Source organism: Nasonia vitripennis (assembly GCF_009193385.2).
Source record: "Nasonia vitripennis strain AsymCx chromosome 1 unlocalized genomic scaffold, Nvit_psr_1.1 chr1_random0005, whole genome shotgun sequence".
Classification (NCBI taxonomy): domain Eukaryota; kingdom Metazoa; phylum Arthropoda; class Insecta; order Hymenoptera; family Pteromalidae; genus Nasonia; species Nasonia vitripennis.
Genome location: NW_022279591.1, coordinates 59825 through 86847, shown reverse-complemented (window position 1 = coordinate 86847; position 27023 = coordinate 59825). Strand labels below are relative to the sequence as shown.

The 27023-nt window shown below is 41.1% G+C and overlaps 1 protein-coding gene across 1 annotated transcript in view; it reads left to right on the top strand.

The window, feature by feature from the left end:
- Nucleotides 1-18478, top strand: part of LOC100117795 (ATP-dependent DNA helicase Q4) — a gene marked incomplete at its 3' end in the record, with an annotated part of 242903 nt that extends 224425 nt beyond the window's left edge. The window contains exon 6 of the mRNA XM_031921346.1: nt 18313-18478. Coding sequence (XP_031777206.1) covers nt 18313-18478 — 166 coding nt within the window. The remainder of the gene's footprint in view (nt 1-18312) is intronic.
- Nucleotides 18479-27023: the final 8545 nt, after the last annotated feature.

The window sequence follows — 27023 nt, the reverse complement described above, 5'->3', positions numbered from 1 at the left end:
CCACAGGCTTTAAATATGAATTTTAATCATTTTAGCACAAATTTATGGATAACTTCATTTTTAATCAAAGATACAGGGTCTCTGCCATTCAGGGACCCATACAGGAACTTTTGCACTACAAAAAGGTATCTCTATGAATTTTTTGGTGGTCGTAGTCTGGATCGAACTCTTACTTTCACCAATATTAAGGTTCTAATGGTTTATAAGATATATATATATATATATATATATATATATATATATATACAATACCCTTAAAGTTATATATATATATATATATATATATATATATATATATAACTTTAAGGGTATTGTTATTGAAAAGGTGAGAATATTTTACAAAAAAAGTATATCTATGTCTATAGTGAAAAATGCTAAAAATACAACTTATTACAGATATTATCGTATTTTTGAATTCTTATTAGTGTTTACTTTATTTTGGTTGAAGGCATGATGAACATTTGAGGATTTTTCTCAAATTTTTTTTTTCAGTTGATTTCCGTTTCTTTCCTTTCTGCTGCTGCTGAGGCTGTTGTGTGATTAATAATTGCAAGAATGATTCTAAATGTTTGTTCATTTTTATAAGTTCACTCAATATATTATTGTTTTGCTGCTGTAATCTTTTTACCGGCTCTTCTATCTTTTCAATTAATTTTTCAATAACTGACTAACTAATTATCGACCGGGATTGCGTGAATTTATTATGACCAAGATCACTTTTATTCTCTTTTTGCGTCTTTGTTAAATCAATTTGTTGTTGTTGTTGTTGTTGTAGTTGTTGCTGCTACTGTCGTGGCTGTTGTTGTTGCTACTGTTGTTGAAGCTGTAATTGTTGTTGTTGTTGTTGCTGCTGCTGTTGTTCTTGATATTCTAGTGTATCTTGTCTTTACTCATTATCTAATGATTTGGTTAAATTTTTATATATTTCAAGCACTTTCTCTTCTGACATATTTATAATTTCAGCATTAATGATGCCATCAATATTGAAATCAAATTCTTACAATATACTTATGTCAGCATTTGACGTATTTTCTTGCTATTGTAACTGTCCTGTTTCACAAATTTCATTTTTGTCGCTTTTTGACTGATTTTCTTAAGGTCGTCGGTGCTGCTACATACTATTCTCGACTATACTATATCGACTTCTTGATTATCAGTATCAATTAAGAAATAGTTTAACCCTATTGAATAATTTAAACCATCCTATGAAATAAAATTAAAAATTGATTATTTTTATAAAGAATACACATAGAAATAAAAACATGCTTTAAATTATTTTTTACGTTGTCGATTTCACAGCCTAATATAGAGTTTTTATAACACGTGTATAAAAAAGATCATTTTCGGCGCCTATAAAGTGGACCGAAAATAAGGTTTTCCGAGCGTCGGACAAAATGTAGAGCAAGATCCCTGGTCATAATACATGTATAAATTAATCCACTTTCGCTCCCTATAAGGTAGAACGAGCCTAAAATAATTTGAGAATCGGAAATCGAGAGGAGCTCCTAGGGGCGAAAACGACCATTTTCGCTCCTCTCGATCTATTTTTTTCCATCTCAATACTAAAGCTTTAAATCGTTAAAAACTTTTGAAACAATATCCAAAATTTTCAAAGTTTTCAAAATTTTACAAAAATACACTTGTTATAAAAAGCACGGTGAATAACGAGGGGCGAATGGCTCGTCCGAGCGTTGGAACTAGGAAATGCACTAGGAAGTACTTCCTAATGCCAACGCGCTGCACCTAGAACACACTCACTCTCGCGCACTCTCGCGCACTCTCGCACACTCGGGAGACTCTCCCAATCTCCTCTAATCGTCGACTTGGTGTCGACGAGTAAAGGAGAACACGTCACTTATCTCGCACGTCGACGTACTCCGATGACAGTTGGAAGAGAACGGGCGGATTTTGCGCTCGTTCTCGGGCCCGTCAGGCCCGCGCTTCTTGCTGGCGCCCGATCACCTCTCGCACCAACGATGCTCATTCTCGCGCCGACGTTGACGGTTAGATAGCCCGTTCCTCGAACTTAAGGACAGGCTGGTGCCGACAACAACAAGCCGACTCGCTTGTTTCTTCCACGCATTCAGGGCTTGGCCGCATCGTCTGAGATTCCTCGTATCGACGCGGCTGCGACGTTTCCAACGTCGCAATGAGGGGGATTACGACGTTGCAAACGTCGCAGCCGCGCAAACCGCGTTTTGCTGTTTGCACGGCAACCTTACCCGATGCAAGAAAGAAGAGGCGATCGGCTCCAGCGAGGCCAGCGTTTTCTCGGACGCGAGCTACGTCCCGGGAATTCGTGGAATTCGCTGGCTGACGTGCACGGTGAGAATTCGTGGAATTCGACGGCCGACGGCGAGTCGCCGAGAGAGAGAGAGAGAGAGAGAGAGAGAGAGAGAGAGAGAGAGAGAGAGAGAGAGAGAGCGTCGGCCGCGTAGCTACTCGAGCGAGCCGCGCCGAGCCGATATACGTTTGTGAGAGAGAGAGAGCGTATACGAGTAAAACCGCGTGACGTCAGAGGCGAGAATTTCGAGGCGTGCGCGTGTATGTGAGAGAGAGAGAGAGAGAGAGAGAGAGAGAGAGAGAGAGAGAGAGAGAGACGGCTGGGTTTAGGAGCGAGAGCTTCGGGACTAGCGTGACGACGAGTGCGTGGGTGAGAGTAGAGGGGTAACGGCGAGCCCTGTGTGGGCAGCTACGGCCACCACGTTGTAGGGACGAAGGACTGGGCGAAATATATTTGTGAAACTTAAATAAAGTTGTGTGTTCTTTTCCTCTTCCCTTGCGTTCTCCCAAACGTATCGGTGATTGCAAAAAATCCCGCAAATAAACAACAAATCCTGGTGGATTCGAGACATCAGGTGTTGCGCACCTGTGTTGGGAGGAACAGCGTCGCAATCGGCATACTTTGTGGGGATTCGCGATCGCCGAGGGGGAGAAGAGGAGAAATCGGGAGCGTTGAGAGTGTGAGTAAGAGTGAAGAAGCGCGATGAATCATAGCTCATACGAATTTCGCGCTGCTAGTCTGCGCGGACGCGTATTTGCGTGCGGACGGTATTCTGTCCTAGACTGCGTTTGGCGGACGTGTGAGTGTCCGCTGTACTTACGGTCGTTGCAGGCAAGTCGCTTGTGACACTTCGGTGTCCTGCGGACTGCGCGTTATATCCGCTTAATTCGTCTCGTGTGTGGATGCTGATGGTTAGTCCACAAGTAAAGTACTCTTACCTGCACGACGTAACTGCGAAGCTGATTTGAATTTAATTGTTTTGATTGAGGTTTAGTTATTATTATCAATTTAGTACACAAGGGTTTTATTTATATTGATTGTTATGTTTTTATTGGCCCAGAGCACTTCACAGACGTTCAGTTTACAGAGTTGACGGAGTTTCGCTAAATTTAGTTTAGGATGTTGTCGTTTTACAGTAGTATTTAGTACGTTTAGTCTTATTTATTTATTTATTGTAAAGTACCTATGATTTATCTTAACAACTTACTATTATTATAATCCTGCGCACTTTAGATGGTTCTAATCACCTTTCGTGGCAGATGCTGACTGTATTATCTACACGCGTTTGTAACACCCCGTACAAGCTCCGCAAAAATATTTATAAATATTTAATACTAAATTATATGAAACAACATTTTAGATTATACAAGAGCATCTTATGCTCCCCCACTCCCAATACGAAGCTACGCGCCACAGCTGACGGCTGAGCTCAAAGCAGCAGTACAACAGCAGCGCCACGAGCCAGCCAGCGGCAAGCAACAAGAAAGCAGGGAAAACGCGCAACACGTGCCTATATCTATATAGACCGAGCGGCGAGCGCAGCGGCGCAATTATAATGAGAGTAGGAGTAGAGAGCGAGCGGCGGCACGGCGTGCACATTATATTATCAGTGTATAAATGATTTTTGTATATAGGTGTGAATGAGTGTGTGCAAGTATGAATGTGTGATTAATAATTGCAAGAATGATTCTAAATGTTTGTTCATTTTTATAAGTTCACTCAATATATTATTGTTTTGCTGCTGTAATCTTTTTACCGGCTCTTCTATCTTTTCAATTAATTTTTCAATAACTGACTAACTAATTATCGACCGGGATTGCGTGAATTTATTATGACCAAGATCACTTTTATTCTCTTTTTGCGTCTTTGTTAAATCAATTTGTTGTTGTTGTTGTTGTTGTAGTTGTTGCTGCTACTGTCGTGGCTGTTGTTGTTGCTACTGTTGTTGAAGCTGTAATTGTTGTTGTTGTTGTTGCTGCTGCTGTTGTTCTTGATATTCTAGTGTATCTTGTGTGTGCAAGTATGAATGTGATAGTTTTTCCGGCGGCTCGATTCCCGCTCTCTCCGTGGCCTATAAAAGGACCCGCATAACCCGTATTAGCTCACTAGCTCCAGCGCAACTTAAGGGGGCACACCACCTTTGAAATTAAAATCAAAATTTTTCATTAAAAATTTATAAATACTTATATAAATGAACCAAATTTTTATTACTATTCTTAGACATAATTACCTTTATTTTGATGGTTTTAGACCTTCTATATACCTTTATAATACCTACGTATAGTAGGGAGTCCATAATTTACTTACCGTAAGATTCCCAAGGAACGAATGGCCTAAATTAGCTCAAACTCTAGGATATTATTTAAAAGTACATTAGTTATGGTATGAATGAGGAGATTTGGTTTAAATTTCATAGAAAAAAAGTTACATGATAGTTATGTTAAAATTAATCAAAAATTGATAAAAAAATCAGTAATATGCTTATAAAACTTTTTCTATGAAATTTAAACCAAATCCCCTTATTCATACCATAACTAATGTACTTTTAAATAATATCCTAGAGTTTCCCCCTTAAACGCCTAGTCTCTTCTCAAGATCAGCTCACGCCTTGAGAAAATAAACGACTTAGAATTATTTCGAATCATTTCTATACTTATAAAATTTCGAGTCAGGCACGATATCGTATCATAAAGTCCTATATTTGTCATAAATTCAAAGACTTGTTAAACACTTATAAAAATTTCGAACTAAAGCAGATAACGCAAATTCAAGCGTATCTACTTAAAATCTTATTTGTAAAAATCAAAGCGGATTTATTCATATATTTTGTGACACAGAATATATACAACAATTAATGCAATATTCTTATCCTAAAATATAATTTGAATATATTTATTTTGTTATAAAAACTTTTATTATTGAAATAAATTTCCACTACCTGGTATCCCGGACCTGTCTCATATGAGATTAATACACCACTATATAATTATTTTTCTATTTATGATCTGTTGTCAAAATTTGGACGTAGATCAGTAAATGATTACTTCTCTTCTCTAAAATTTAAAATCTCATACGCGTTACGGACCAAGAAGAGTCGTGACCGTTTCATTGGCGATGCTGTCAGGATACCGGGTTTTCAAACTTATTACAATAATAATAATCAAATCCTCCTATGACACACATATTGCAATTTAGGCAATAAGTCAAATGCAATTTATGCAATACAAACAACTCTGATTTGCATTATTAAGCAATCTACACAAACAAACAGACTTGCAACCATTTTACGCAGTCACAAATAATTCAGACGAACACAAAATAGCGGACGCAGGCAAAAGCATATTTTCTAGCACGCTTAGAAAGAGCGGTCCAGTGACTTAAAGCGCTTCAGCGGAAATCTTGAAATCACAGTTAAATGATACTATTAACGCAGTTCTCTCTCAGTGTAATAATGTTATACGATTTTATATGCGCGATACGATCAATGTCTAAAGCAATAGTAGCTTATTGTCTATCGAATAGATCAAGATTTCATGAAATGCAATAGCAAGGAGGACATGCTTTGTAAAAGATGTGGAATCTCCCCAAAAAACTTTTTTCAAAAGTGAAAACCTTGGCAAGAAAAAGACTAATAAACGTAGTGAAATCTCTAAATATTAAAATGTCAAGTAAATATTTTTTGCTATACGCATTAAGATATCATTTTTTGGGAAAACTAATTTTAACTTTAATTTTATATCTTAACGCGTATAGCAAAAAATATTTACTTGACATTTTAATATTTAGAGATTTCACTACGTTTATTAGTCTTTTTCTTGCCAAGGTTTTCACTTTTGAAAAAAGTTTTTTGGGGAGATTCTGTATAACGAAAAGTCCAGAAACGATCAATGAACTCAGAAATTTATTGCAAAAATATCGAAAAGTATTCTATAAGAAACCGGGCAGATTAGCATCATACGAATATAAAATCAAAGTAAAAAATCCTGAACCATTTTTTATCCCTCCATATCCTGTAGAAACTAATATGAAAAGTAAACTCAGAGAAGAAATCGGAAGAATGTTGGATTGGAAAATCATACGACGATCGAGTAGTAATTATATAACTTCTATTGTACCCGTATTTAAAAAAGACGGGACAATTCATTTATGCTTAGACGCACGTAAGGTAAACGAGATGTTTTATGATCTAGAATTTAGATCTTTATGATCTAGAATTTAGATCTTTATGATCTAGAATTTAGATCTTTATGATCTAGAATTTAGATCTTTATGATCTAGAATTTAGATCTTTATGATCTAGATGATCTAGAATCACCTCAAAATATCGAGGAACTCTTACAACAATGTTTCGGGGTGGAAGTCAGTAGATAAGCTAGGCCGGTTCCGGGCAACTTACCTACCGTCGGTAAGGTAGGTCTCTAACCCAAGGTACCAACCTAGCAGCTGACCCAACTTACCGGCCGAGTAACCCAATTTATCGATAGATCAGCTACCCCAAGTTACCGACCGAGTAACCAAAGTTATCCACCGGGCTGATGACCCAAGCTACTAACCCCGGGGAATCCCCGAGGGAGTATAACGCAAGTTAGCGATAGGACCCAAGACTGGGAATCCCAAAGGTGAAAATTAATTCAATACAAAAAAATTGAAAAAAAAATTTTTTATTTAACTTTTTTATAAATTTTTTTTTAAATATATTCTCAGAATCTTTTGTATCGCAGTCGCCGTACGTTTGGGAGCACATGGGGAGAAAGGACAGAAATAAGTAATCTCTTGCTTCTCGTTAATAAATCCGCTATATTTCACCCAACCCCTCCCTACAACGCGGTGGCTTCTGCCTCCCACGCGCTTCAGCCACATAGGGCGTAAACGATACTCTCCTTCGTACCGTCCCGGTGCTCTCGCAGTCACTATTCGCGTCTCGCGGGCAGTCGACCCAGCGCTCGGCCTAGTCGGACCGCACCGGCGGAGACCCGCTCTCTTCCCCACTCCTCTCTCTCCTTTGTTGGCGAACTCGATCGTGCGTGCCGCTTCTTCCGCTCGGTTCTCGCTACGCCGCGACGTTTCTTTGTCTGAAGCGTCCGGCGTGGCCAACCTCGCACAATGTGCTGGTGGCCCCGCTGCAGGTCTCTCTCTCTCTCTCTCTCTCTCTCTCTCTCTCTCTCTCTCTCTCTCTCTCTCTCTCTCGCTCTGCAGAAGTCACTGCAGCGATGAAGTCTGTACTGCGTCAAGGACGAGTACCTACAAATTTGCAGACAGATCAAGGCAAGGAGTTCTACAACAAGAGTTTCCAGAATCTCATGAAGCTCTACAACATCAATCTCTACTCCACATACAGCAATCTCAAAGATTCGATATGTGAACGCTTCAATCGGACTCTCAAGAACAAGATGTGGATACAGTTCAGCTTACGAGGAAACTACAAGTGGCTCGACATCTTGCCCGATCTCATAGCAAAGTACAACGATACCAAGCATCGAACTATCGGTATAAAACCCAACGAAGTCTCTAGCCATCGAGCCCAAGTTTTGAAACGATTTCGTAAAAAGTCCGGAGTAACGAAGAAAAATCAGAAGTTCAAGGTTGGCGACAAAGTACGCGTGAGCAACGCCAAGCAAGTGTTCGATAAAGGATACACACCCAACTGGTCCACGGAGATATTCACAGTCAGCCACGTGATTCCTAACAATCCAGTGACTTACAAGTTGAAGGACTATCGTGACGAGCCCATAGCTGGTGGATTCTACGAACAAGAACTCTCGAAGACCAAGTATCCGGACGTATACCTCGTGGAGAAAGTCTTGAAGAGACGGGGAAATCAAGTCTACGTCAAGTGGCTGGGGTTCGACAGCACTCACAACAGCTGGACTGACAAATCATCGGTGTAAAAAAAAAAAGAATGAAATAAAGAATTTTTTTTTAAACTTATAATATGATAGTGTCATTTCTAATCCTAAATTTTTTAGAGATGGTGAGAGCCCCCACCTTTGCTCTTACCTGTAAGGTACTTGCAGTTCAACGTCACTAATGAGTGTCTTACCACGAGTGGTGAGAGGCAACCGCGCGACTCGTATAACTCTCCGTTTATCTCTTTTTTTTTTATTTTTACAATACAATACATAAAACAGTTTATTTTGAACTTTTTGTTTTATTGAACATCACTAAATAATACAGTTTATTGAATATTAATCACTAAATTCAATGTTATTGTGATTGGTGTATTTAACAAATAACTTGTAGTGTTGGATGGACTCCTGCAGGCTCTCGAAGAAGTCTTCGTTCCTATTGAGTGCATCCGACACTCGGCTGGGTAGGAACATCTGGAACTCGTTGTTGAGCTCCGCGACGACTCTCTTGCCGTACTTGGTGCTGACCTTCCTCAGCGCCGTCACCAGGAATTGATGATTCTTCGCACACTCGGAGAACTTCTTTGTGGGCAAAAAGCCTCCATGTGCGATCTGGTTCAGCTTGGTGATGTCCATTTTCTGAAACAAATGAATCGTCATTATCGAGATTTTCTACGATAAATACCTATCACACACACACACACTTACCTCTGATCAAACTCGTAGATGGTATTCAATGTTCCTTTCGAGACATCTTGCTCTCTCGCTCTTCGGACTGCTCAATGATGCCAGGTCCGCGACGCTCCGCCTTATGTAGGGCTGTCCCCACCACTTCTTCGCGCTGGCGGGTCCGCGTCCCTACAAGATTCATCAGGAGCTCCTCCTCCGATATGGCGTAGTGCCCCCAGGGCAGTGTGTCCGTCTCGCCGGGGACGAGGTAGCGCTTGTTGTCGTGTGGGCTCAGCGCTATCTTGCTCTCCTTCTCGCTGCGTACAACGTGAAGTCGAGAGCGGATGTTGCACTGCTGTCGTGTCTGCCTGGTGTTCTAGCGTAGACACTCCACGTAGTCGTCGAACGTGATGGTCGTTCGGACGACGGCAGCCTTCACACCCTTAGCCTTTTTGATGACATCTTGGCCCTTGATCTTCACGCTGTACATTTTGCTGTGCAAGCCCACAAACTCCGTCATAACACGGCCGCAACACTCGTCCTCCATGAGGCCGACCACTTTCTTGTTGGCACGAGGTATGCCGAACCGATTCGTCTCGGGATAGTCCGATGTATTGAAGTGGTCGATATCCCGCCTCATGACCTCGTACATGTCTATATCCGTTACCTCGTACACGATGTTTCCTCACGGTGATCTCTGTGCGTGCAAGTTTCACGGCAACGAGATTCTCCTTGAAAATGGAGCAGCTGTGAAAGTTGGGCTTGGCTACAAGTGCTTCTGCACCGTGTATCGCCCACCCCACTTTGTGACGAGCTTCACATCTATTCGCTTGCGCTCGTTCTCCATCGTTTTTCCGTATATGGCGTTGTTGAAGAGCTTGTAGAGGAGCTTCTCGAACTCGTTCTTAGCCTGCTTCCTCTTCTCGCTGTTCAAATCGATGTACGATCGCAGCCACGCCCTCTGGTCGAACTTCAAGACTCTGTGGATCTTCTTCAGTCGCAGCCCATGCTTGAGAGCCTGTTTGAGACTACGATAGTGGATGACGTATCTCTCCTTGTCGTGGAGAGTCGTCATCAGCTTCTCTTGTCGGGTGCCTGGAACTGGCATACGCTCGGGACACAGGGGCAGGTCCTTGTGGGCGTCGTGAAGTGCCTCAAGGTACTCGAGGTCGACCTCGAGAATGTAGCCCACGGGATGATCGTCTGGCACTTGGAAAAAGTCACTTGAAGCCGCCGTATGGCAGACACTCCCGCATCGCCCAACCGTAGAGATTGTTGACGTCGTAGTAGATGAGATACTTGAACTCCTCTGCCTCGTTGTAGTTCTCTCCCATGTATCGGTTGTTGGCCTTGGCGTAACGGTTGGAGCACTGACTCACACCACCTCTTATGCCTCGTTCGACGAACAGGAGCATGTCGACGTCAGTCAGCAGCTCGAGCTCAATGTTCATATACTTGAGCATGGCGTCCCACGTGAGGCCAGGGGTGGTGTAGTAGTGTGCGTGGTCGAGGCCGTAAGCTTCGAGACAGTTGTCCCTGAAGTTCTCGAAGACGTCGGCGAGAAGGAGCTCGTCCGTCTTGAGATACAGGTCCGAGTATTCTCCAAGAGTCTGGATGTCGAAGGCTTGCCACACAGCCTTGGCGTGTTCGTAGTCGTCGTCGGCTGTTGTAGAATTGCTCCTTGGTAAGTAGCTCAGTCTCTTTGAGCTTGTCGAAGCAGCTGATGTAGTCGTAGGGGAACACCCCCTTCCTCTTCAACAACTCCGCCTGATCAGTTGTGTAATCCAGCTGGAACTCCCCCTCTGCAATGCTCAGTTTCTCGAGGTAAGAGGCGAGCTTCTCCAGACTGGATACCATGAAGCGGTAAGAGTCGATGAATCGGAAGTTGAAGTCCGTACCCTCGACAAACTTGGAGAAGGAGATGTATCGCTCCTTGGTCTGTGGTATGAGCGACACTCGACCCTTGAAGCAGGTTGATATCTCCTTGATAAAAAGATGAGAGTCGTAGCCGCGGAGGTTGTGGAATATCACGGGTATGGTTCTCGAGTCGTTGTAGTTGATGTTGCACTTATTGTGCGCTGGACCTCTGTACCTGAAACACATACACAGAACAATGTGAGGTTAGAAATAATCAAATTGTGATGACATAATTCAGTATACATACCTTCCCGTGAGGTGACAATGATCCTTGACCTTCGTGTCCTCAGCTGAGAATGGCTTCCGACAGATCTGGCAGACTTTAGCTCTCTCAAACTCTTCTCTCTCCGAAGCTGTGAGAGCATTCATAGGTTTGGGGTTCTTGTATATCTCTTTCAATTCTACAGTCAAAGCTTGCAGGCTTTTGAACCACTCGGCTGAACTTTGCGAGCCTTCGTCTATCTGCCTGTAGCACTTTTACTCGGAACGACAATCGTCGAAACTACATCTGAGGTAGTAGCCGACACTGAATGGCTCGTGCTGCTGGTACGCACGCTCGTTGTCGTCGATAGGTCGCAACAGGCACTCGAAGTCGGCGTAGACGACGAGAGGCACTCGCTCTCTGTGCCCAAAGTTCTTGAACTTGAGGATGTTGTCGTGTTTCGTGGGCAGTTTCACTTTGCACTGATTGACTTGTGCGCAGTCGACCTCGTGAGCCCGCAGTTTTAATTGATTACGAAAGTAATGGAGACACCTTTCACAGATATATTGTTTGTGTGCTCGATTCGACAACTGCGCACTCACTAGCCTCGACAGGTCTTTTATCAACACATAGTGGAATTTAGGCAATAGCTCGATGTCGTCATCGTCCTCCACCTCTTCATTGTCGTCGTCGTCCTCGTCCACGTAGTAATCTTGCATGAAGAGAAGATTGACGTGTTTGATCTTCTTCGACGCCGTCACGTGGCACGGAGACACTTCAAATTTCTCACCCCTCTTTTTGAGTATGTACAAGTTCACCGACACGTCGTTCTGCTTCTCGAACTTGACGATATGTTTCAGCGGCACTGGGAAGTCAATACCCTCAAAGTTTAATTCGTCCGCGAATTCCTGGTACTTTGAAACTCTATCTACATGATCTGGTACTGGATGAAGCGCGGATAGCACAGCCCACTTGAAACACTGGTTGTCGTTGTTTTTAACGTTGATGCATGCGTGCTTCAACTTTATGAGGGATAGTAGATCGATGTAGGAGCTTCCTCTCATCGGATTCAACTTGTTCACATTCACCGTCAAGTTCAGAATGGAGTGCAGGGTCCAGCTGGAATTCTTCCATGTCGCGTTAAATGGGCTATTGGACGTTCGCGGTGAACCACTCCTTCAAGTCAGTGGTCAAGTCAGCGGTCTGATAAATCGACGCACTCTTCGTGTTGAACTACTTGATGTCCTTCGTTTCCTCGTCATTCTTGATGATCACGTACTCGGCTGCCAGCACTGTATTCACTTTTACAGCATTGTGTTCATGGAGCGCGAGCTCGATCTTCGAGGCGAAGAGAGCTCTAGCGTCATCCATGAACGTGGATAAGTCCAGATGTCTCATGTTCGTGATCACACCCGATCTGATACGACTCGTAAAAGCCGACTTCACTTCGTTCCAAGCTACACTTGGCTGCTGGAGGCTTCCACCACGCTTGACACAACAGCTCATTCTGTGTCGCATAGTATGCAGGGGTGCCACTGCAGACTGGTACTTCTGTCTCTCTGGCACACTTAGCCCTGGTGTCTCCAAGAGGCGCTCGAAGGTAGCGATGTGATCGGGTACAATGACGTTGGTCCAGCGTTCCACGGATGCATCGTCGATGGCGCCCTCAACCATGAGACTCAGTGCCTCCTGCATCATGGCGACGGCCTCCGTGCAGTCCTCCACAGAAGCCATGATGACCCTGAAGAGTGTCTTCTTCGTAGGCTGTTTTTCCTCTAGGTCTTCCGAAGAGTTGTTCACTCCTCGAAAAACTTTTGATACTGAAGAAATCTCGGACCCCTGGCTCCTTATATACACCTAAAAGTGCTACACGTTCGAACAGATATTGGCAAACCACTCGTGGTAAGAGGCTCATTAGTGACGATAAGTTGGTAGTACCTCACAGGTGAGAGCGAAGGTGGAGGCTTCATCTCTCTGAAAAAAAAAAAATTAAACTAGTTCGCGCTATCTCTGAGTGGTAAAAGCAAGCGCTAGGATTCAAGGCCATTATTAATTTAATAAAAAAAAATTTTAAGGTTCGAGGTACGCGCCCGACTCCCGTCACTTTTTAATTTTACAATAATACAAACTGTAACAAAGTTACGTAAGTGGTGAAGAGCCCCTACCATCGCTCTCATCTGTGAGGTACAGCCAATCAAGATTACCTCTCTATTTGATTTCCTTTTTTTTATTGTTTTTATTTAAGAAAAAAATACAATTAAAAGTCCTTAAAATCTAATCTGCGGCGCTTGGCGCCAACTACCTGCGATGGTCGGGTGGCCTTGCATACGCAGGGACCTTCCGGGGAGCGTTTACGAGGTGCGCGCTTCTTATCAGCAGAGGGTATCGGAGAGCGCATGGGAGAATTTTCTTTCTCCTCGTCGTCACTCGACGGTACGCTCTGCTGACGAGGAGGGCACACCTTCGCCAACTCTTGCACCACGAGATCGCTGTTGCTGGAGAGGTAGAGGTCGTGCTCCAGCAGAGCCAACTTCCCCGGTACCTCCTTCTTCGTCCATGGGAGTCGGGGGAATGAGTCTCCCACCAGCAGGGCCTGCTCCAGAAGGGAAGCCGCCGCCACCACGCTCGTGTCGGACAGAGCAGAGCTGTGCGCCAGGGGAGACCCTGAGAGAGGAAGCCTTCCTCCGAGCTCGTCGTAGGCATGGTCTCATCGTCGTGTGTTAACTATGAACAAATGTCAAAATTTAATTATTAATTAACAAATGTCAGGTAGCCCACAGGAACAAAACATTTCTCTTAGCTCTTACTCTCAGGCAAGTTAGACAAATAATGACAGTTCCCCGCTCTACGACTTCTTTTTATAGGGTGAGTAGTCGAGACAGTCTAGGACCTGCATACGTGATGTCGGATATTACGAGTTCGACGAGCAGTCTCGTATACCCGTTATCTGAAAATCATCTTTCGTCATTTCATTCATCTTTTAGCATCATTTTGTATCTCGCTATCTGTAATAGCTATGGGGGAGGTGATAAATGGTATCGATGTGTTTCGGCCCCCTCTGCCGATTGACGTCATCAGTTTTGATTAAATTATCAATTTTTGAGGTTCAGATCCGTTTTTTGTCTATATCTCGGCAGGGAAAGCTTTTCGTGCAAAACGGACGAATTTTTAAGCCATATATGGGGGCCCGACTTCGCACTCTCCACCTAATAGTGAAAAAAAATTTTCAGATTTTGAGGTTAGGATTCGTTTTTTTGTCTATATCTCGTCAGGAAAAGCGTTTTCGTGCAAAACGGACGAAATTTTCACTCCATACATGGGGGGGGGGGGGGGGGGGGGTCCGACTTCGCACTATCCACCTAATAGTGGAAAAAAATTTTCGAATTTTAGGTTAGGATTCGTTTATCTAAAACTTGAGTTATACCCCCTCGGGGATTCCCCGGGGTCAGTAGCTTGGGTCTTCAGACCGTTCGATAACCCAATAACCTGGGTTACTCGGTCGGTAACTTGGGTTAGCTGCTCTGTCGGTAACTTGGGTTAAATTGCTCGTAGTTGTCGAACCCTAATTTAAATCGCCTAAAATGAGAAAATCCGACAAAATACAGAAAATTCTTGTTTCAAAGGCATGTTTGACGAATTTTATCCTATTTCAAATAGCTCGCATCTTTTGATAGGGACGATCGTTTTCGACAATTTTTTTTTAATTCAACGTTCCGGGTTAAGCTGTTTATATCGGAAAAAATAATGTTCGCTCAGCTAGGTAAAAAATTACCCGGGGCGACGATTTTGAAGGGAGATTAAAAAATTTAATATAAAACAAAAGAAATTTACATGGAAGTTAATGAAAGATTATAGATATAACTGTGGAATAACTTTAAGTGAAAAAAAAAAAAACATAATTGATAGACGGCTCATACGAAATGAGTTTGATGATATTTATAGAGAACTTGTAGAAATATAAAAATTAAATAGTATATTGTGTACCTAGGACGTAAAGTGGACTTTTTTATATCGAGTGTGGGATTCGCAGTACGAGTGCGTTAGCGAGCAGACGACAAGTACTGCAACCACACAAGGTAATAAAGGTCACTTAGCCCTAGGTGCACACCATATTTTTTGTAATTCATGTATTGATTTCTGCGATTTTTGCCTATATGCAGCACTGAAAAGGTCACCTCTTTCAAACAGCTTTTCACAGTATCATGCACCATTCTTTTTAAAAGATACAAATTAAAAATACAATTATTATATGCATATATAATCATAAGTCACGGTGTATGTATAAGAGTGTCCGCACAACACCCATTGTAGTAAAGCAAATATTACTCGCTGTCCACACAAGTCACGTTTTAAGTTTGGGCATTTCTGAAAATTTATACACCAGTCCGCATAAGTCCGCAAAGTAGCTCTAATAACGGTACTAACTCATGCGCATGATTTTTTTGCGAATTTCGCGTAAAAATTTATTGTGCCTAAAAAGGCTTGTAACTGTTTTAGATTCTTAGGAATTGGATAGTTTTTTATCGCTTCAATTTTATTCTCTTGAGGTTTTATCCCCTTTATTGATAGAATAAATACTAAGAACCTACTTTTATTTTTGAAAAATTCAGATTTTTTGAAACTTAAAGTGATATTCCATTTTATTAAACTTTGAAATAACTCTTCTAAATGCCCCAGGTAATCTTTTTCACTTTTTGAGATACATAAGAAAGCGTCTACCAAATTTAATATGGAATCACCTAGATTTTAAGTTACGTGAAATAAACCGCATAATAAAGCAGCGCTGCTTATTTTTGTACCGAAAGGAACTACTTTGAATTCATATAATCTTCCTTCGAACATAAATGCAGTGTATTCTTTACTTTCTTCACAAAGAGGTATTTGCCAGAAGTTTGATGTTAAATCGAGACTCGACATGACTTCAGTAGATAAGCTAGACCGATTCTGAACCGAAAAATCATGCGCATGAGTTAGTACCGTTATTAGAGCTACTTTGCGGACTTATGCGGACTAGTGTATAACTTTTCAGAAATGCCCAAACTTAATACGTGACTTGTGTGGACAGCGAGTAATATTTGCTTTAGTACAATGGGTGTTGTGCGGACACTCTTATACATACACCGTGACTTATGATTATATATGCATATAATAATTGTATTTTTAATTTGTATCTTTTAAAAAGAATGGTGCATGATACTGTGAAAAGCTGTTTGAAAGAGGTGACCTTTTCAGTGCTGCATATAGGCAAAAATCGCAGAAATCAATACATGAATTACAAAAAATATGGTGTGCACCTAGGGCTAAGTGACCTTTATTACCTTGTGTGGTTGCAGTACTTGTCGTCTGCTCGCTAACGCACTCGTACTGCGAATCCCACACTCGATATAAAAAAGTCCACTTTACGCCCTAGGTACACAATATACTATTTAATTTTTATATTTCTACAAGTTCTCTATAAATATCATCAAACTCATTTCGTATGAGCCATCTATCAATTATGTTTTTTTTTCACTTAAAGTTATTCTACAGTTATATCTATAATCTTTCATTAATTTCCATGTAAATTTCTTTTGTTTTATATTAAATTTTTTAATCTCCTTTCAAAATCGTCGCCCCAGGTAATTTTTAAATTGCTCGTAGTTGTCGAACCCTAATTTAAATCGTCTAAAATGAGAAAATCCGACAAAATACAGAAAATTCTTGTTTCAAAGGCATGTTCGACGAATTTTATCCTATTTCAAATAGCTCGCATCTTTTGATAGGGACGATCGTTTTCGACGATTTTTTTTTTAATTCAACGTTCCGGGCTAAGCTGTTTATGCCGAAAAAAATAATGTTCGCTCAGCCAGGTAAAACATTACCCGAGGCGCAATAAAGGCTTTTTTTGGTAACTATTTGGAATTGGATATAGTATCAGTGATACACCTTTGTTGAATAAAATTATAACAAAAAATAAGCCACTTAGCCACAACTTGAACTCTGATGCCAAACGCGGCATAGAGTATGAACACGCTGAACAGAAATGCCTTTGTGATACTATGTGCGTGCATGCTTCCGCGAGAACGCGCTGCGAACGAGGTAGCACAAGAACTGGTGCTAAAACATCACCGAGTCTGTGCTCAGTGCTGGGGTTGCGATTATTCGGAGGGGTGCCCAAAGGCATCGGCTTCGCTTAGACCGTTCTCATGCGGCACGATTGTGTGCACTAATGGCACGCGTATGTGCTCTATCGGCATAATTATTAAGCGTTTCTTATTTTGCACACGAGTGCCAGTGTCCCTCCAGGCTCACTTTTTTTCGTGTGAGAGTCGGAAAAAACCCATACATAATCACTGAAAAAACGCAGGACGATATTTTCAATTTTGATAAATTTTCCAAGTTTTTTCAGTGGAACAAAATAAAAATTTCTTGCGTCAGAGAATTTATACGAAGTGTAATAAATGCCAAGTAGAATTCAGCAGTAAGTACAATTTAGAAGAGAGTTTTCAAAAATTACATATAAAACAAAGAAATTTATAAGGAAGTTAATGAAAGATTATAGATTGCTTAAAGCCTATAACTGTAAAATAGCTTTAAGTGAAAAAAAAACTTACGGATGAATAAGTGTACAGATGAAGGGGGAAAATAGGTGATCTGATTTGCGACACTCGTCAGGACAATTAGTTTACCGTGTGCTGCGAATAAGTGTAGATACGCTTTCCCGAGACACTCGCACATCACGAATTTTTACTACCCAAGGCAAAGGCGAAGGATTTTTGTATATTATACAGAATTTCGCTAGGCTCTCTGATTCTTCCCGACTGCTTGAGGCAGATAAGGACGCTTCTCTGATACCTGGTGGACCCTGCGACTTTCTTGACCTGATCGATAAGAGTATCCAAGTGAGCGATTTGCGAGTGCGTGCGTGCATCTAATAAGATTTGGCATCGATAAAGTCTCGTGTCACCGAAACGTCCTAGATCAGCTGGCGAATACCGCGACGCAGACCTAAGCGTGCATAACAACGCTTGTAAATCTGGTTATACTTTTCGCCGAATAAATTCGGTAAAAGCATTTTTCGCGTTAGCTTCAGTTTTATTGCATAGTTCTGTGTGTTCATGTGATTCTTAGAAAGCGCGAGTGAATCAGCATTCGCGCACTTGGTACGCGGGGTTTGCCGTCGGCCGACATCGGGCACGCTGAACTCTCGGTTAATGTCCGAGACATGCCCGGCTGCATCGAGAGATATCACTGGCGTAGGTACGCCAGCGCTAAAGGCATGAGCAGCGTCACGAGGAGTTACACGCCTCTTTGCTGACGGGAAAAATCTCTGTTACAATGTATGTGTGTATGTATGTGTAAGTGTGTGTATGTGTACGTTCATACATTTTTTTACATATAAGTAAATTTTTTAGTCTCCACCTCTTGAAATGGCTATTACTTTGTTGACGGAAAAAGGAATTTATCAAGATAGTCTGTCTACTATAGAATTTCCAGTAATTCATATCTCATCATTAATTGGTTTAGACAGTGGATTCTTAAAAAATCAATTAAAAAGATTAGAATGGAAAAAAGGTAAAAGTCAATCTAAATTTATCAGAAATAAAATAATTTATAATAATTGGGAAATCCACAAAACGTTTAGTTTTAACAAAAAAAAAAAATGGTTTTTGATCATGTTAGTACAGTTTTTAGATGACATAGTGTGGCAGAAATCTCTGCTTTAGGTATTCCTTATTTATGGATCGTAATATAACATTTAATGTTAGCGATAAGGAAACAATTTATTATTTCAAAATTGTTTTATGCGTAGCGATTATATATACAGGGTGGGCCATTTTAATCAAACCAGTCTAATAACTCCTAAATTAAGCCAGGAACAGAAAAATTGTTCAGATGAAAGTTGTCCAGGATCAAGGGGGACATCTTTTAGTGCAATTAGTTTTGACCTTGAACTCTAATTTCAAGGTCATTTGAAGGTAAAATTTTTTTTTAAATAGGAACCCCTATTTTTGATAGTAGATTCGGAAAGAACAGGAAATTTTACGTAAAAACGGTATTTAAATTTTTTTTTCATGACCTTCACAAGGTCATTTCAAGGTCAAATGTTAAGAAATACTGTAATTGCTATTTAATCGCATTTTCTGATAGAATAATCGTAGTTAATGTACTTTTATGATGAATATTCAAACCCAATGTGACAATGACCATGAAAATATTTACCTTGAAAACAAAATAATTCCCTAATTTCAGCGCTACCCAGGAACAACGACGTGGACGTATTAGGATTATGTTCCCTTTGGGGTGCTTTTTTAACGTGAGTCCCCTTGCCTCTCACTGGGGTGCTTGTTTACTGTGAGTCCCCTTGCCTCTCACTAGGATGCTTGTTTAACATTCGTTAACAAATTTTTAGTGGTCATAAGTAAATTTTGAAGTAAAGATGATAATTTTAAATATCTGAGTTCTTAATGGGAGTGGGAAATGGAACGTTAAAAATCAATGTTGTCAATTCATTCACGGTCGAAGCAGGGTCAAGTAAAAGTTTAACGTTTCAAAAGCGTAAAAAATGGTTAAACAATAAAGGTAAGATGTTAAAAAATACATTATTTAAGATAAAATATTAAACAGCATTTTGCTTTTGTAATATTAAAAAAATTTTTTAATAATTGTATTTGCCAAAGTGCATAATTTCCAGTTTAGATGTTTTTTTTTAAGTTGAATTTCTTTAATCTAATATGAATTGTAACGATTGTTCTCACGCTGTCTTCAATTTAAATCATAATGTCTTAACGTAAGAAAATGAGAAGTTACAAATTTGATTTAAAAATTATAGTTTGAAAATTCCTCCTTTTTTTCTTGTCACTTTCTTATTTTGGTTTAGTTTCAATTTCAATAAAGACTGAATGTAAATAAAATAGTTTTTCTTATTATAAACAAAATTTTCAACATGGGCAATTTTATCAATCCAATGAAATTGTTGATATGATAATGATCTTAGGCGAAACCCAAAACAATGCCAGAGCTGAACGCTTTCCTCTAAGAAGGCATCCTACTCACGACACATTACTCAGATTACTTCGAAGAGCTCGTGATGGACATCTTCGTCGTCAACGCAGACACCACGAATACAACGAAAATGATCCTAATGTTATAGCCGCCTTAGCAGCTGTTCATCTCAATCCACAAATTAGTAGTCGACAAATTGAAAGAGAAATCGGTATACCACGAAGAACAGCATTGAGAATTCTTAATAATCTCCACTATCACGATTACCACATAAGATTAGTTCATGAGCTGAGGCCACGCCATTTTCTAATGCGTATTAACTTTTGCCAGTGGGCTTTAGGAGTTTTACAAAATGATCCAGATTTTTTCAGATTTGTTATGTTTTCTGACGAGGCTATATTTCGCAGTGATGGCCAATTAAATAGGCACAATAGTCACTACTGGTCACCTGCAAATCCCCACTGGTACAGGGCTATTGACCATCATAACCGATGGAGTTTAATGGTGTGGTGTGGGATCATTAATGGTTACCTGATTGGGCCATATTTTTTCGGTCAAAATGTTAACCAGAATAGCTATTTGGCATTGTTCAGAGATCGACTGCCAGAGCTTTTAGAGGATGTTGACTTGGAAACGAGAAGAAGAACGTGGTTTCAACAGGATGGCGCAGGTCCCCACTTTGCGCGAAAAGTGCGTACATTTTTGAATGAAAATTATAATGGAAGATGGATTGGTCGCGGAGGTCCAATTAACTGACCATCAAACTCACCAGACATGACATCCCCTGATTTTTGCTTGTGGGACTATCTAAAAAATATTTGTTTTGCACAGCAGCCAACGACTAGAAATGACATGATGGACCGCATTCGCAGAGCTTGTGCAGCGATCCCAAGAGAAGTTTTGCTCAGGACGGTACAGCATTTTCAAAGGAGGTTAAATTTGTGTCTTTAAGCAAATGGAAGAAATTTTGAGCATTTATTGTAAAATAGTAAAGTGAGAGGCAAGGGGACTCACGATAAACAAGCACCCCAGTGAGAGGCAAGGGGACTCACGATAAACAAGCGCCCCAAAGGGAACATAATCCTAATACGTGTGACGAGATTAGCTCGTCTTCACTGTGCACAGAATCCTCGCCTCGCTCTCGTTACCGGAGTCGCCCCAATGGCAGTAATTGCTAATATTTTGGGTGATTGTAGTAGTAACGAGAGGAGAGAGGAGTCGTGGCCAGCAGCTTCATCGCATATCAGTCACCGGAGCAGACGACGCAATCGCACACTCGGCTGACCAGTGCGACAACTCCCGGATCCGAGCAGCGCTGCTTTAACTCCCGCCAACGGAAGCAAGCGCCCCGAGACCACGAGGCAGCAGAGCTGGAGAGTCGGCAGTGCGGAGAGGGGGAAACCGCACGGCCAGCAGCACGACGAGTCAGCAGCTGCGCGCGCGCGCGCGGAGTGTATAGCTATACGTATGCCGAGGCCCGACTGCTTTGGAGTGGAGGGAGAAGACCCGATTGGCAACCGGTGGAGGCGCGCCTGCTAACATCTGAGATAAATGTGTAGAGGGCATAAGCCCAGTTCATACTGGCGCCTCAGAGGCTGGCTCAGAGCCAAAGATATGGTGAAAACAAGGGCGTGAGAGAGTGAGAGAATGAGTCGCGGTTCGAATTGCGCGCGTATTGACTTCTGTATCGACGCCTGTTTAGTCGCCTGCGTGCGAGAAATATCGATTATCGACAGGCTCGATGAGGTCCTCGTGGCGCAGAGACCCGCGACGCGGCATTGTAGTTCCGGACGGCAACGAGCACGAAACCTGGAGTAGATCCCCCCGGTTTTGATTAACTGCACGAGAGAGTTCTTCGCGAGTTCGCTTTTCTTAGAGTACGAGACATCATCAGGAGGAGAGGAAGTAACAGTTGTGGTGCGGAAATTGGTAGCCAGGTTAGTAAGACTCATGGTGTCGAGAACTCGTAGTGAAGCTAGTGGCCACCGGGAACGAGCATTCATTGATGCCACGTGGCGCGAGAGAATTTCGAAGTACGCGTCGCGACGAAAATTGTGTGAGTGAGAGTGAGTTCGATAGTCGGAATTAACGCATTCTATTAGAAGTTGAGTTGTGTAATTTGTGGTCAGAAAAAGAGTAAATAAAAATTCTTTCTTACTTTAGTACTTAAATATCGAACAAAGTGTTGTTTAGTCCCTAATCACCCGATATTTCGCATAGTCGTAAGACCGAGAGTATCACCCGAAATACTTTGTGTTCGTCATCGGAACCTCCTCGCGAGGGAAAGAGTTTCACAGCCGCGGTAGAAGACGAGAGTATTGTGTCGCAGGCAAAGTGTAGTTCGGCCTGGCGCCCTATTATTAATAAATTCGGCCGGATTATTCTTTTATTGTCAACGTTGGTGTTCGGGAGTTGTTCGCTGGGCCCTCCATCGCAGTGAGCATCCGCCATGTTACATACGTCCACGTCGTTGTTCCTGGGTAGCGCTGAAATTAGGGAATTATTTTGTTTTCAAGGTAAATATTTTCATGGTCATTGTCACATTGGATTTGAATATTCACCATAAAAGTACATTAACTACGATTATTCTATCAGAAAATGCGATTAAATAGCAATTACAGTATTTCTTAACATTTGACCTTGAAATGACCTTGTGAAGGTCATGAAAAAATGTTTAAATACCGTTTCGGACGTAAAATTTCCTGTTCTTTCCGAATCTGCTATCAAAAATAGGGGTTCCTATTTAAAAAAAAAATGGACCTTGAAATTTGAGTTCAAGGTCAAAACTAATTGCATAAAAAGATGTCCCCCTTGATCCTGGACAACTTTCATCTGAACAATTTTTCTGTTCATGGCTTAATTTAGGAGTTATTAGACTGGTTTGATTAAAATAGCCCACCCTGTATGTGTATATAATATATTAGGCTAGCGTTTATTTCGAACGCCGAATATTAGCTAATGTTGTGGAAATCTGTTGCTTCTACTAAAAAGCTATGAATTCAACTAGCGTGCTACGTGTGGCCTTACGACCGCGGTGGTTAATCGCCTTGCGTCGCTCCGCGAGCAAATAATGGTCTACCATCCTCGCATTCTAGAGAATGTAAACAAAATTGACCTTGACCCCTCCCCGTCACTTGAGCTACTACGTGGTCAAGGTCGAATTCGTTTACTCTCCATAGTGCGATTTGTACTTTAGAGAGAGCCCCCTCCCTCCTTCTCTATCCAAAGTGCCTCACATGTTTCAAGACACTTTGGATCACGAACTTTACTTTTTGCTGGCTGACTTTAGTTTTGCTCAGCAAAAACACCCTCTTCTGTCGACGGCGTTTTGCAGCGTAGTGACGTTATAAAAAAAGCCTGAGTTAAGCAGCTCGCCATCAAACAATATCTAGCAGTAGCTACGGAAACTTTGGAGAGAGCTGTATAACATACAATGGACAAGTTGAAACTGTTGAGAATCGTCTTAACCGTCTTGAACGAGGGTTTTGTACGTGAGCCGGCAGCATGTGTTTTCCGTAATATAGCTTGGCGTCGTTCTTTAAAACACTACTTGGTCAGCTGTTTATTAAAGTGGCTTAAACATGTTTTGGAATTCTGCAGTCTGCGTACGCACTATAGTGAGTGTGGTGGATTGCAAAATGCCTGGCAAGTTTAAGCGATTATGTAGTAATATCAGCTGATTCTGGGTAAGATATTCAAATATTCAGATTTGGCCCGGATGCCAGAAATGCTGCAAATAATCATCTGTGCAGATATGATCTGGTTTATCAAAGATATCTTTTATGAAGATATCTGTTTGTGAATCAGAACTGACGAATGCTTTACGCAATCACGCATATCACACGGCGTAATCTGCAGTTTTGGTCCGGATTGAAGAAATGCTGCAAATAATCATCTGTGCAAATATGAACTGGTTTTATGAAGATATCTGTTTGCGAATGAGAAATGACGAATGCTTTACGCAATCACGCAAATCACACGACGTAATCTGCAGTTTTTGTCTGGATTGAAGAAATGCTGCAAATAATCATCTGTGCAAATATGAACTGGTTTTATGAAGATATCTGTTTGCGAATGAGAAATGACGAATGCTTTACGCAATCACGCAAATCACACGACGTAATCTGCAGTTTTGGTCCGGATTGAAGAAATGCTGCAAATAATCATCTGTGCAAATATGAGCTGGTTTTATGAAGATATCTGTTTGCGAATGAGAAATGACGACTACACTATGTATTCGCGCATATCACAAGACGTAATCTGCAGATCTGTCCCGGATGCCAGAAATGCTGCAAATAATCATCTGTGCAGATATGCTCTGGTTTATCAAAGATATCTGTTTGTGAATGAGAAATGACGACTGCACTATGTATTCGCGCATATCACAAGACGTAATCTGCAGATTTGGTCCAGATGAAGGGGATGCTGTAAATAAGCATCTGTGCGAATTTGATCTTTTTTAAAGATGTCTGTTTGTGAATGAGAAATGACGACTGCACTATGTATTCAGGCATACCACAAGACGTAATCTGCAGATCTGGTCCGGATGGATGAAATGCTGTAAATAGTCATCTGTGCAAATTTGATCTTTTTTTTAAACATATCTGTTTGTGAATGAGAAATGACGACTGCACTATGTATTCGCGCATATCACAAGACGTAATCTGCAGTTTTGGTCCGGATTGAAGAAATGCTGCAAATAATCATCTGTGCAAATATGAACTGGTTTTATGAAGATATCTGTTTGTGAATGAGAAATGACGAATGCTTTACGCAATCACGCATATCACACGACGTACTATGCAGATTTGATCCAGATGAAGGGGATGCTGTAAATAAGCATCTGTGCGAATTTGATCTTTTTTTTTAAAGATATCTGTTTGTGAATGTAAAATGACGACTGCACTATTTATTCGCGCAGATCACAAGACGTAATCTGCAGATGTGGTCCGGATGGATGAAATACTGTAAATAGTCATCTGTGCGAATTTGATCTTTTTTTTAAACATATCTGTTTGTGAATGAGAAATGACGACTGCACTATGTATTCGCGCATATCACAAGACGTAATCTCCAGTTTTGGCCGGATTGAAGAAATGCTGCAAATAATCATCTGTGCAAATATGAACTGGTTTTATGAAGATATCTGTTTGTGAATGAGAAATGACGAATGCTTTACGCAATCACGCATATCACACGACGTAATCTTCGGATTTGGTCCAGATGAAGGGGATGCTGCAAATAATCATCTGTGCAAATATGATCTGGTTTTATGAAGATATCTGTTTGTGAATCAGAAATGCCGAATGCTTTACGCAATCACGCATATCACACGACGTAATCTGCTGATTTGGTCCAGATGAAGGGGATGCTCTGAATAAGCATCTGTGCGAATTTGATCTTTTTGTTTAAACATATCTGTTTGCGAATGAGAAATGACGACTGCACTATGTATTCGCGCATATCACAAGACGTAATCTGCAGATTTGGTCCAGAAGAAGGGGATGCTGCAAATAATCATCTGTGCAAATATGAACTGGTTTTATGAAGATATCTGTTTGCGAATGAGAAATGACGAATGCTTTACGCAATCACGCAAATCACACGACGTAATCTGCAGTTTTGGTCTGGATTGAAGAAATGCTGCAAATAATCATCTGTGCAAATATGAACTAGTTTTATGAAGATATCTGTTGGTGAATGAGAAATTACGAATGCTTTACGCAATCACGCATATCACACGACGTACTATGCAGATTTGGTCCAGATGAAGGGGATGCTGTAAATAAGCATCTGTGCGAATTTGATCTTTTTTAAAGATGTCTGTTTGTGAATGTAAAAGGACGACTGCACTATGTATTCAGGCATATCACAAGACGTAATCTGCAGATCTGTCCCGGATGCCAGAAATGCTGCAAATAATCATCTGTGCAGATATGATCTGGTTTATCAAAGATATCTGTTTGTGAATGAGAAATGACGACTGCACTATGTATTGGCGCATATCACAAGACGTAATCTGCAGTTTTTGTCCGGATTGAAGAAATGCTACAAATAATCATCTGTGCAAATATGAACTGGTTTTATGAAGATATCTGTTTGCGAATGAGAAATGACGAATGCTTTACGCAATCACGCATATCACACGACGTAATCTGCAGATTTGGTCCAGATGAAGGGGATGCTCTGAATAAGCATCTGTGCGAATTTGATCTTTTTGTTTAAACATATCTGTTTGCGAATGAGAAATGACGACTGCACTATGTATTCAGGCATATCACAAGACGTTATCTGCAGCTCTGGCCCGGATGCCAAAAATGCTGCAAATAATCATCTGTGCAGATATGATCTGGTTTATCAAAGATATCTGTTTGTGAATGAGAAATGACGACTGCACTATGTATTGGCGCATATCACAAGACGTAATCTGCCGTTTTTGTCCGGATTGAAGAAATGCTACAAATAATCATCTGTGCAAATATGAACTGGTTTTATGAAGATATCTGTTTGCGAATGAGAAATGACGAATGCTTTACGCAATCACGCTTATCACACGACGTAATCTGCAGATTTGGTCCAGATGAAGTGGATGCTCTGAATAAGCATCTGTGCGAATTTGATCTTTTTGTTTAAACATATCTGTTTGCGAATGAGAAATGACGACTGCACTATGTATTCAGGCATATCACAAGACGTTATCTGCAGATCTGGCCCGGATGCCAAAAATGCTGCAAATAATCATCTGTGCAGATATGATCTGGTTTATCAAAGATATCTGTTTGTGAATGAGAAATGACGACTGCACTGTGTATTGGCGCATATCACAAGACGTAATCTGCCGTTTTTGTCCGGATTGAAGAAATGCTACAAATAATCATCTTTGCAAATATGAACTGGTTTTATGAAGATATCTGTTTGCGAATGAGAAATGACGAATGCTTTACGCAATCACGCATATCACACGACGTAATCTGCAGATTTGGACCAGATGAAGGGGATGCTGTAAATAGTCATCTGTGCGAATTTGATCTTTTTGTTTAAACATATCTGTTTGCGAATGAGAAATGACGACTGCACTATGTATTCAGGGATATCACAAGACGTAATCTGCAGATTTGGT